Source organism: Haliotis cracherodii, unplaced genomic scaffold (assembly GCF_022045235.1).
Source record: "Haliotis cracherodii isolate W230 unplaced genomic scaffold, xgHalCrac1.p SCAF_4, whole genome shotgun sequence".
Taxonomy (NCBI): domain Eukaryota; kingdom Metazoa; phylum Mollusca; class Gastropoda; order Lepetellida; family Haliotidae; genus Haliotis; species Haliotis cracherodii.
The window spans coordinates 7,112,938-7,125,474 of NW_027266297.1; the positions used below are offsets into that span (position 1 = coordinate 7,112,938).

At 41.0% G+C, this 12,537-nt stretch overlaps 1 protein-coding gene across 1 annotated transcript in view; it reads right to left on the bottom strand.

The window, feature by feature from the left end:
* Positions 1 to 12,537, bottom strand: part of LOC139478881 (CDK5 and ABL1 enzyme substrate 1-like) — a 28,693-nt gene that overhangs the window by 9,836 nt on the left and 6,320 nt on the right. The window contains exons 5-11 of the mRNA XM_071261555.1: positions 11,755 to 11,884; positions 11,315 to 11,420; positions 8,783 to 8,863; positions 5,466 to 5,566; positions 4,547 to 4,653; positions 4,015 to 4,051; positions 2,799 to 2,861 (exon numbers count right to left, since the gene is read on the bottom strand). Coding sequence (XP_071117656.1) covers positions 2,799 to 2,861; positions 4,015 to 4,051; positions 4,547 to 4,653; positions 5,466 to 5,566; positions 8,783 to 8,863; positions 11,315 to 11,420; positions 11,755 to 11,884 — 625 coding nt within the window. The remainder of the gene's footprint in view (positions 1 to 2,798; positions 2,862 to 4,014; positions 4,052 to 4,546; positions 4,654 to 5,465; positions 5,567 to 8,782; positions 8,864 to 11,314; positions 11,421 to 11,754; positions 11,885 to 12,537) is intronic.

Consider the following 12,537-nt stretch of genomic DNA (forward strand, 5'->3'; position numbering starts at 1 on the left):
TGCATATTGCACATGTGACCTAACATGTGATAACCGGTGAAGCTGAAATCAATTCCCGCTGTTTTTACAGTTGTATTAACAAGTGTTGGAGACGGTGTGTACAAGTGATTGTGGAATAAACACGCTGAATGTGAAGCAAACATAAGCCTAGTTAGTTACAACAAAGTTAATTGGCGATTAATTGCTCACCATTGTCTCTTATATGTTATTACTTCATAAATGAATTTTATTTTACGGGCACCAATTTGGTGTTGTACCGTGTAAACACAAAATGGCGACGTGTGCTGGAGTTACACACGCGACCTATCATTGTAGAAAAAAACAACGCAAGATAAATATATTTTTATTGCACATATAAGGTTTGTGTGTGCACTTGTGATGTGTGCGAAATATGCATCAGTCGGAAAGCGCATGTTAAATATCCAAAGTAACTAACTAACTTGTGATGTCCGTGTGCCAAATACGCTACAGTCGGCAAGCGCACGTTAAATCTTCTACTGGTATATCAGTCAGACTTGTGATGTGTTTCATTCTAAGTCGCCTTATACACGGAGTATAGGATTTTGGGTTGATTTTTAAGGCGTGTACAGGGGGGTCGTCTTATACGTGGGGTCGCCTTATACACAGCGATATACGGTAACAGGCTGCAGACATGGGGGTATATTGAGTAACAGGCTGCAGACATGGGGTATATTGAGTAACAGGCTGCAGACATGGGGTATATTGAGTTACAGGCTGCAGACATGAGGGTATATTGAGTAACAGGCTGCAGACATGAGGGTATATTGAGTAACAGACTGCAAACATCGGATATATTGAGTAACAGGCTGCAGACATGGGGTATATTGAGTAACAGGCTGCAGACATGGGGTATATTGAGTAACAGGCTGCAGACATGAGGGTATATTGAGTAACAGGCTGCAGACATGGGGTATATTGAGTAGCAGGCTGCAGACATGAGGGTATATTGAGTAACAGGCTGCAAACATCGAATATATTGAGTAACAGGCTGCAAACATCGGATATATTGAGTAACAGGCTGCAAACATCGGATATATTGAGTAACAGGCTGCAGACACGGGGTATATTGAGTAACAGGCTGCAGACATGGGGTATATTGAGTAACAGGCTGCAGACATGAGGGTATATTGAGTAACAGGCTGCAGACACGGGGGTATATTGAGTAACAGGCTGCAGACATTAGGGTATATTGAGTAACAGACTGCAAACATCGGATATATTGAGTAACAGGCTGCAGACATGGGGTATATTGAGTAACAGGCTGCAGACATGGGGTATATTGAGTTACAGGCTGCAGACATGAGGGTATATTGAGTAACAGGCTGCAGACATTAGGGTATATTGAGTAACAGACTGCAAACATCGGATATATTGAGTAACAGGCTGCAGACATGGGGTATATTGAGTAACAGGCTGCAGACATGGGGTATATTGAGTAACAGGCTGCAGACATGAGGGTATATTGAGTAACAGGCTGCAGACATGGGGTATATTGAGTAACAGGCTGCAGACATGAGGGTATATTGAGTAACAGGCTGCAAACATCGAATATATTGAGTAACAGGCTGCAAACATCGGATATATTGAGTAACAGGCTGCAAACATCGGATATATTGAGTAACAGGCTGCAGACACGGGGTATATTGAGTAACAGGCTGCAGACATGAGGGTATATTGAGTAACAGGCTGCAAACATCGAATATATTGAGTAACAGGCTGCAAACATCGGATATATTGAGTAACAGGCTGCAAACATCGGATATATTGAGTAACAGGCTGCAGACACGGGGTATATTGAGTAACAGGCTGCAGACATGGGGTATACTGAGTAGGCTTATGGGCTTTCTTTTGTGTGTCAGTCAGTTTTTCAATGTTGAATTTCTCACAAACTCTATCGTAATTAACGAGACTGGCCGTCATATTGATATCTTCAACCCAACATTAAGGCTTGTTTGCAACTTGCTCTCTGATAGCAAATCAAACTGGCTCATGGAAATCAAGGGCAGGTCATTTGAGATTGTGAAAACCACGGGAATGGAACCAGGGATTAGTGTAGGTTTACCGAAATGCAACCCCTGGAGACATAGAGGATGATGCCAATTGATATGAAACTGAATCATATCTGATGCAAGTCAAGTTTGTTCAGTAAAATAAACTTGTGTTTCAGTGGCCAAAGTTCAGTGTTTCTAATTCTATGCAATTAATAACTCACACTGTGTGATAGTTTCTTCATGGTAAATATGACATGGGATATGAACTCATGTGATCTTTGACATTAGATATGAGGAAATCCCTTGACAGACATAACGGCAAATGATAACTGACTGCTATTGGAATTTGTTACTGAATGACTCACACCATCTGTTATTGCAGAGCTCCAGATAACTTTTTCAGCAATTGAGTATTTACTCACAAGTTTCCATTTCAATTGGGTTATTACATTTTTCATTGGGTAACCAATTTGTTTTCATTCACTATTCCCAAAATGAGTAAATATCTTAAGATTTAAAACAAATTATGATAATGTATTGTATGTATATAAGGGTTCTAATTAAAGCCTTGACTCAAAGTAAATTTGCTCATAATTGTGTTTTGGAAATTAGCTCCGTTGTAGGCATGCTGAAAAAGCTTCATTGGGTATAATTTGAGTTTTTCATTTAATGCATGCGTTTCTTTACGCAAGTTAATTGAAAGGAATTGGGTTTTGAATATTTTTGGGGGGTAGTTTAAGCAAATAAGCAGTTTATCTGTAACTCTGGCAACTGGCTATTTCTTACCTTGAGAATAAGTTTTTCAAAAAAGACATGAGCTTGGGCCAGAGTCCACATGTCAACACCACACTGCAAACAATGAAAGGGGTGATCATATGAGTGAGTGAAAACTGTATCATGTGACAACTGTATGACTGAGTAAAAACTGTATCATGTGACAACTGTATGACTGAGTAAAAACAGCATCATGTGACAACTGTGTGACTGAGTGAAAACAGCATTATGTGACAACTGTGTGACTGAGTGAAAACAGCATTATGTGACAACTGTGTGACTGAGTGAAAACTGTATCATGTGACAACTGTATGACTGAGAGAAAACAGCATTATGTGACAACTGTGTGACTGAGTGAAAACTGTATCATGTGACAACTGTGTGACTGAGTGAAAACAGCATCATGTGACAACTGTATAACTGAGTGAAAACTGTATCATGTGACAATTGTGACTGAGTGAAAACAGCATCATGTGACAACTGTGTGACTGAGTGAAAACAGCATCATGTGACAACTGTGTGACTGAGTGAAAACAGCATCATGTGACAACTGTGTGACTGAGTGAAAACTGTATCATGTGACAACTGTGTGACTGAGTGAAAACAGCATTATGTGACAACTGTGTGACTGAGTGAAAACAGCATCATGTGACAACTGTGTGACTGAGTGAAAACTGTATCATGTGACAATTGTGTGACTGTGTGAAAACAGCATCATGTGACAACTGTGTGACTGAGTGAAAACAGCATCATGTAACAACTGTGTGACTGAGTGAAAACTGTATCATGTGACTACTGTGTGACTGAGTGAAAACTGTATCATGTGACAACTGTGTGACTGAGTGAAAACTGTATCATGTGACAATTGTGTGACTGTGTGAAAACAGCATCATGTGACAACTGTGTGACTGAGTGAAAACAGCATCATGTAACAACTGTGTGACTGAGTGAAAACTGTATCATGTGACTACTGTGTGACTGAGTGAAAACTGCATCATGTGACAACTGTGTGACTGAGTGAAAACTGTATCATGTGACAACTGTGTGCCTGAGTGAAAACTGTATCATGTGACAGCTGTGTGACCATGAGTGAAAACTGTATCATGTAAATACTACGTAAAGTGATAGTACTGCAGGATTTGTAAGTTCTGTATTATGATAGTTCTGCATCATGTGACTTCCATAATCCTCAGCAATATGACATCCACAACATAAACATAGCCCTCACCTTGACCATAGAGATGTTCCTCATTTCCCTCTTGATGCTGTAAAAGTGACCAAACATGTGGGTGAGTGAACGCTTGATCTGGCAATGTTAACATATAACACTGATTACCATATAATGTGGCCTCCCTACTTTGAATAACAAAGGCCAGTGCTACCTACATGCATATGTAATAAGGATAATAATCAAGGTGAGATCAGTATTCAATCTCAACTCCCTGGGGAGAATACAACCCAAACTATCTCTTAGGTACTTGAAGGTTTGCATTCACATCACAATCCTACCAGGTACCCATTCAGTGCTGAGTGAACAGAGGCATATTTCTAACAAAGTTACTTCCCTAATGATAACACATACAATGTGTGCTTCAGTGTGGGACAGGACCAAAGCCCTAGAACCTCAAGAGTCTTGCCAGCTGAGCACTGTCACCCATCCACCTGATCTCAAACAACATTGCATCACTTTGCCTGACTTGTAACCTGTGTGCTATCCACAGGGTCACTTGCCACAACCAGTGAGGATGTTAGACTTGTACCTGCGCAGTTTGGAGAGGCTGAGCTGAATGTTGGGGAACTTGTCCTTGAATTTCTCATTGAGTTCCTTCTTGAGGCTGGAGGGCTTGACGTACTCAATGACAGAGGTCTGCAACACATAGTGGATGGCATCAAGACTTTTGCATACATCTTGGTCGATCTACTGAGACAACTATAACTGAAGTAACACAGCATAAACCATTTAACTAAATATCATGACTTTATTCAGTAACTGCAGTAGTCCCAGGCTATAGCTTAACTTAAGGGGCTGTCACACCGCGACAAACTGGCAGTCTAAACACAAAACACTAGCTCGAATTTGATGATACTTGTCATTTCAGTTCATGATTATCCCAAAATTGCATGTATCAATATTGCAATAATTGTAATATTTTGAGTAAGTGAGAGAGTTGGATTTAAGGATGTTATATTCCAGTTATATCACGGCTGGTCAGCTTGATGTGTGGGAAGAAAGCCTGAAGTGATGCAGGTCTTAGGCGTTTACCACTTCGGTGAAACCCACAAAATCATGAGAATGGGTATGCTGACATACCTGGAAACATTATCAGGGCAAACCGGGATTCAGCCTACAATTATTAAAGTTTTCTGACGTTCCCAAGAGATGCAACTCTGCACAGTGAATTGCGGCCACCAATGACCTCCTGTAAAGTCTAGCAAAATAATCCCTCTTATTCAGCACACTCAGCAATATTCCTGCTGTCAATAGTCAAATCTGGACCACAAAAGCCAGTGATTGATATCATGAGTAACAATCCACAACCTCAGGGTACATTGACACACAATCAACCAATTCAGCAAGGCTGACCTCCCGATCCACTTCGTTGCTCTATTTTTCTGAGAACCAATATGCAAAATCCCCATAGCACTTGAACACAGGTACAAAGCTTCATCATGTCTTACCACATAGGAGGGGAAAGTCATCAGAGTCCTGTAGCTCCCAGACTGCAACTCGGGGTCGTCCAGGAGGTTGGGGTCGTAGAAGTCTGTGTTCTCTTCCGGGACTGAACAGGCAGTAAACAGGTACAGCATTACATACTCATTCTTGGTCAAGCATGGTGCAGCAACAACCTACTTTGGCCAACTACATGATATAGAGCACAGCATAGAGTGAATAGTTACATGTGTAGTAGCAGGGTTAGAAATTGACACTTGTCCTATAGTCCTTGCCAACTGCCCATTAGTTAAGGTATCATAAGGACAAGCAGAAAACTGCCATTATTTAGAGTTTTGCTAAATGTTATCATTATAAGGACTAGTGGACTAACAATTAGTTTCTATCGCTGAGTAGAAGACACTTGAGTGCACTGCTTCTAGCAGTTTGGTACAAAGCTAAATTAGTTGGCTGTTTAACGGGGTACTCAGCAACGTCAGTCGTACGACTGCCTGTGGATACGGGGTACGATGACACGCTATCAAACAAGTCATGAGTCTGACCACTCATTCGCCTCTTACAACCATTGTAGGTTGCTAGGAACCTATTCTTACCAGGAATCCCCACATACATAGCTCAGGGCACTAGGAAAGTGTATCCGTTACCACTAAAGCAGGGTCTTTGTTGTGATAAACAATGACTTACTTAATAGCTAGGTTGCTAGGAACCTATTCTTACCAGGAATCCCAACATACATAGCTCAGGACACTAGGAAAGTGTATCCGTTACCACTAAGGCAGGGTCTTTGTTGTGATAAACAATGACTTACTTAATAGCTAGGTTGCTAGGAACCTATTCTTACCAGGAATCCCAACATACATAGCTCAGGGCACTAGGAAAGTGTATCCGTTACCACTAAAGCAGGGTCTTTGTTGTGATAAACAATGATTTACTTAATAGCGCCTCCAGCCCTCAGGTCAGCAGAAGTTTTCCCCTAACTAAAACGTATTTTCCCTCAATAAACGAGTGATTTGGATGGGGAACAATAAAAGGTACTACTTGGGTAGCTGTTTGTCAAGGATCAGATAATTTTGTTAGCTGTTGTTTATTGAAACATCATCCTGAATTAAGGCAACATGCTGATGATATATTCAATATGGCACATTCTGGTTGAACATTCTTGTGCTGGGTGCTTAATTTCATTGCAAAGTCACAATAAATAGATTGCATTTGGAATCTTTATTCAACAGTGATGCATCATTATTAATGGATGAAGTCAATTAAACTTACACATTCACTGAAAGTAAAACAAATACATTTGCACATGAATTTTGGTCGGGAAATTGTCCAGGTACCTGATTAACATATTTGGACCCACTCCAAACCCCACTTTTACCCCAGTATTAGACAACCTGCTCCTTACCTCAGTATGAGACAACCCCCTTCTTACCCCAGTATTAGACAAACCCCTCCTTACCCCAGTATTAGACAACCCCCTCCTTACCCCAGTATGAGACAACCCCATTCTTACCCAAGTATGAGACAAACCACTCCTTGCCCCAGTATTAGACAACCCCTTCCTTACCCCAGTATTAGACAAACCCCTCCTTACCCCAGTATTAGACAACCCCCTCCTTAACCCAGTATGAGACAACCCCCTCCTTACCAAAGTATGAGACAAACCACTCCTTGCCCCAGTATTAGACAACCCCCTCCTTACCCCAGTATGAGACAACCCCCTCCTTTCCCAAGTATGAGACAAACCACTCCTTGCCCCAGTATGAGACAAACCACTCCTTGCCCCAGTATGAGACAAACCACTCCTTACCCAAGTATTAGACAAGCCCCCTCCTTACCCCAGTATAAGACATTAGTTTTTTGGTTGATGCATATCATTAATTTCAACAATAATTTCTCCCCTACATTGTAAAAATACACAGAAATGACTGCATGTATGTTACCATGATTACAATGCAGTGAGAGTGCAGCAGCAGCAACAACACATGCACCTATCGCAACATCGTGTTTTGTTTGTTTGTTTGTTTGTTGTTTAACAACGCACTCAGCAATCTTCCAGCTATCTGACGGCAGTCTGTAAAGAATCGAGTCAGGACCAGACAATCCAGTGATTTACATCATGAACATCGATCCACGTACCTGGGAAACGATGACATGCATCAACCAAGTCAGCGAGCCTGACCACCTGATCCCGTTTGTCGCCTTTGACGACAAGCATAGTCGCCGTTTACGGCAAGTATGGGTTGCTGAAGACCTATTCTACCCCGGATCTTCACGGGTCGTTCACCTTACTGAAGAACGAGCGATTGGATTTTGCTTGTCAGTCAACATCATTCCAGCTATATCACGGCAACCTGGACACGTCAAATGTCTGGACATGTCGAACAAGTGACTTAAAGCATGAGTTGTTATTCCAAACCATCAGGGTCTGATACCACGCAATCAGCCATGGCTGAATCTGACCAACTGATCTCCATTTTAGTCCACTCCTTCGACATGCAACAGGTTCTGGGCTTGTTTGTTTGTTTGTTGCTTAACGCCCGCTCAGCAATATTCCAGCTATATGACAGAGGTCAATAAATAATCGAGTCTGGACCAGACAATCCAGTGATTGACATCATGAGCATCAATCTACGCAAATGGGATATGATGATATGCATCAACTAAGTCAGCAAGGTTGACCACCTGATCCCGTTAGTCACCCCTTACGACAAGCATAGACGCCTTTCACAGCAAGCATGAGTTGCTGAGGACCTATTCTACCCCAGATCTCCACAGGATAGGTTCTGGGTACTCAATCCGGAAGCCAATGGGGCAGTGAATAATAACATGTACCACTAGGGACGAATGTTGATATTAGTCTCTGACAAAGTGCAATTAACAGAACAGCAAGGCGGAGTGCGTGTCAGAAAACAGATTTATGCTGAGGGTCAGACAAGAAAACTCTGGGATCCCTGTTACAATTTATTTGACACCATGAGCATGTTGAACCTCGATCACCATGCCACTACCCTCGTTATTACAAACATTGAAAATTTCTCGCTTCGTTTACAAAATACAAAAGCAATTATTTTGAGGTTTAAATTTATCAATAAAGTTATCAACAGAAGTTGATGAAAGTCAGACTTGCTTCACCTGTAACACTGCAAGTAAGGATGGATGAACACATCTTCCCGAGGCAAGCGTGTCCACTAGCCTATATCAAAGCCTAGACTCTGATAAATAGGTGAGTGGACGCTCTTGCCTTGGGAAGATGTCATGAACAGAGATCCCACGTTATAAGGACACAGGAGGTGTTAGGAGTGTGAGAAGCAGCTAGTGGTTTTACCTCTCTCCAGGGCAGAGAACAGCCCCGAACGCTGGAAAAACATGCTAGGGTCATGTGAGTGACTCCGCAAGTACTCCCGGCCTGATCATGATGACAGCGGAAACACAAAGGTAGTCAAATCATATTTATCAAACTTCAAACTCAATAAAACAAACCAGCAATGGAACATGCAATTAATCCGATGTTTCTCATCCCTTCTATCAGTAAATAATCTATAACAAAAACCATGTCAATCAAAAGTCAATTTGATGACGTTTAGTACAAGCTGAAAAAATCAGGAAATGGACAAACAAACTGTTGTTAATATTTCACACGTTTCATTTTTAATATATTACACATTCAACGGCATACAGATTTGATGATAATAACTGGATTGGTGAATAAAATTTGTTTAAGTTCGAGTCAGGCGCATCCTACAAAAGTATTTCTTGACACAACCTGACTTTTATGTTGCACCGGAGCTGAGTCAATTGTTTAGTGCATTGTGAGAACAAACAAAGAACGCATCATGCAAAACCGTTCCCTGTGAACATCAGCTGAATAAACGTGTGGATGATTCCACGATACTGGGGAGACTCCACGAGACAGGTGGGAGAACACAATGTGTGCACATGATTGATTACAAGGAATCTACATCCTCAACATCTCACCCAAATCAGATCTTTTGACTTTTTACTCCAACATAATCTTTAGCCCCTCCAGAGGAGATCTACTGGCACTAGGTTAATCAGCTATGGCAATCATGGTACAATGTGAGTGCTTTCCATAGATGAGTATGTTCATAAGAGCATACCAGTCCTCATCTTACCAACACAAGAGTGTCCACTAGCCTGTATCAAAGTCTATTTCACCATCGCCCTTTCAATCTGACATTTCTGTGATAAAACAGACATGCACAGATCAATAGTCAAATCAGTCAACATTTTACGAAATCAACGCCCAATCATTTTTGAGTGCAAACTTTAATGTATTTTAACTAAAATGACTGAACGCTTATTGCAGTGACTGAGATGCAGTCATGGGTGCTATTTTTAGACCAACCATGCTGAGTGTTTCATGTTACCACAATGTGAAGTGTCACTTAATAATGTGTCGTCCATGAGCCTCAATTTTTGAAAGAATGAGTTGTGTGAGAATGGTTTTATGCCGCATAGAGCAATAATCCAGTAATAACACAGTAGGGTACACCAGAAATGAGCTTCAGGCATTGTACTCATGTGAGGAATTGAACCCGAGTCTTCGGCGAGACGAGCAAACACATTAACCACTAGGCTACCCTACCGCCCCTGTAAGAATGAAATGCGGCAGTAATATATATCTTCACTGTGATTTTCACTGTGATTCATCCGTCATTCTGTTCATCTGACGGGATAAAATCTCAAATCTTTTTCATTATCTTATCGACTAGTTCATCTTCTATGGTAGTCACCATCCTTGTGGAGCCATTCGAAAAAAAGATCAGCAAACTGATTGGATATCACGTTTTCATCACAAGAGGCACAAGAGGTGCTCTACACATGGTGGCACTGTGATCAAGCCAAGAAAATCCATTTGAAATAGCAAGGTTGAAAACTAGACTTTGAGATAGGCTTATGGACACACTTGCCTCGGGAAGATGACGTGTCCTCTGATCACCAAGTTTCGCAGACTGAGAGAAGGACAAGATATTAACAAGTTGCCAGATGAAACAAAATGAAACCCATCACCAAAAGCTGATATTACATTCAGTAAAATTCTAATATATCTGCACATGCAGAGACTTGCCAGAAATATAAATTTGAGGGGGAGGTCCCCCCTTTAGTTCCAGAAGAGGGGTGGGGGGATATGAAAGTCATAGCTAAGATCATACGTGTACATACCTTGTTACTAACACTTAGAATCTGCTACCTCTCATAATGTCATTCTTATAAATATCTGTCTAGATACATTTCTTCCAAGAATGATATTTTCATTTCGAAGGCAAGATTTTGTTTTATTTGGATGGATAAATAACATCCCTCTGCCATCTGCATGATATCTCAAATGGAAAAACATTGATACCGGTCATGTGCAGATCAATGTTTCTAAATATATCACTGGGATTTCCTTGAGTCATTGAGTATGACAGACTTCCTTGCATCAATCTTGGCTTTGCGATTTCTTTACTAATGACAGACAATTTTGTTATTTATTTACAAGTAATATAGTTTAAATATATAAGAAATACTGTGCACTGTGAAATTTCAAATGAGGGTTTGAGGATTTGTTGGGTACGATCTTTCACTCACAACTCATATAAAACTGCACGAATATAACCAAATTGCAGTGAATCCCACAATTGCGCTCCCTAGCAAAATCTCTGCACATGTGACTGTTTATCTCCTGGCTATTTCAGTAACAATACAATCATCTTCAATTCAACTGTCATTCACACTACAACACTGGGGAACTCAGCCATTGTGGGGCACATCAGTGATCTAACAGAGCTATTGTACAATACACTACAATTATCACCAGCTCAAGTGACACACCTACACAATGACCTTGACCTACCTGCAGCTGGGGGAAGAAGAACCGATTCAGAGTGGGGTAATTCTGAACATGTCCTCTTCAATACCAGAGGACGGGACGGAACCAAAAACTCACTGTAGGACACGTCCTAGAAGAATATTGTCATCATTAATCATCTTCCAACTACTCTACTTAATGTCAGTGAGATTTCAGCGATATCATGGCAGCGTGTAAATAATCAAGTCTTGAACAGAAAAGAATACGGTTGATATTATGAGCATCATTACTATTTGTACTATTTGATTCCACAGATATGCAAAAATAAATCTTCTTGTTTGAAATATTCATATAAGGCAGCCAATCATTGCAGGACTGACAACATTTCTGCAGGATTGGTCAGCTTATTTTCCTTATTTGGCATCAAAGAATTTTATTTTCTCATAAAGTAATGAAAGTGTGTGTGTACAACGGTGACTTCTTACCTGACCCTCTTCGACCTTGACTATTGCTTGCAGTCCTACATACAGCAGTCCATCTTGAGATGACACTGACCTTGACCCAGAGTGACCTGAGTGGTGCCGTGTCCGACCTTCTTCACTGTGACCTTCACCTCTGAAAGATGAATATGGGAAACTGTAACACATGGGCAATATACATGATACATTAACACTATAACTTCTTTCCAACAAGTGAGGTGAAATGGGGTTTAACGCCGCGTCCAAGATTATTGCACTTATATAGCGATTTGCATGCACGTGTGTGTGCAGGGTGTGTGGCTGCTTGAACTAGTCCGGACTGATGACAATTTATAGTGCTAGCCCACTGAGACATCAAGCAGAATGTTTAATATGAATACACCCACTCAGACACAGTTTACTGACTCTGAGCCGACCAGTCCTTGTTTTACCCCCTTAATGCCGAGCGCCAGACAGGGTAACCACAAGTACCATCTTTTAGTGTCTTTTGGTATGAAGCAGCCGGGGATTGAACCCCGGACCTTCCGCTCTCCTGTTCGACGCTCTACCACTAGATTACAAAGGTGGTCCCTCTTTCCATCAAGTGCACTCAGAAGTGTGAACATTTCAATGAAGGATTAAAACAGATATTCAGCAGTGATCAACAACTTGGAACTTTTTGGTACACAGGATATGCTGAGGTATCAATGAAAATATGCATCAAGTTTGTAACTACACAAATCTTACACAAAACCTATAGATTCTATAAGTTAAAACATATGATTGTAGAAAGGTTGTATTTGCCCTCAC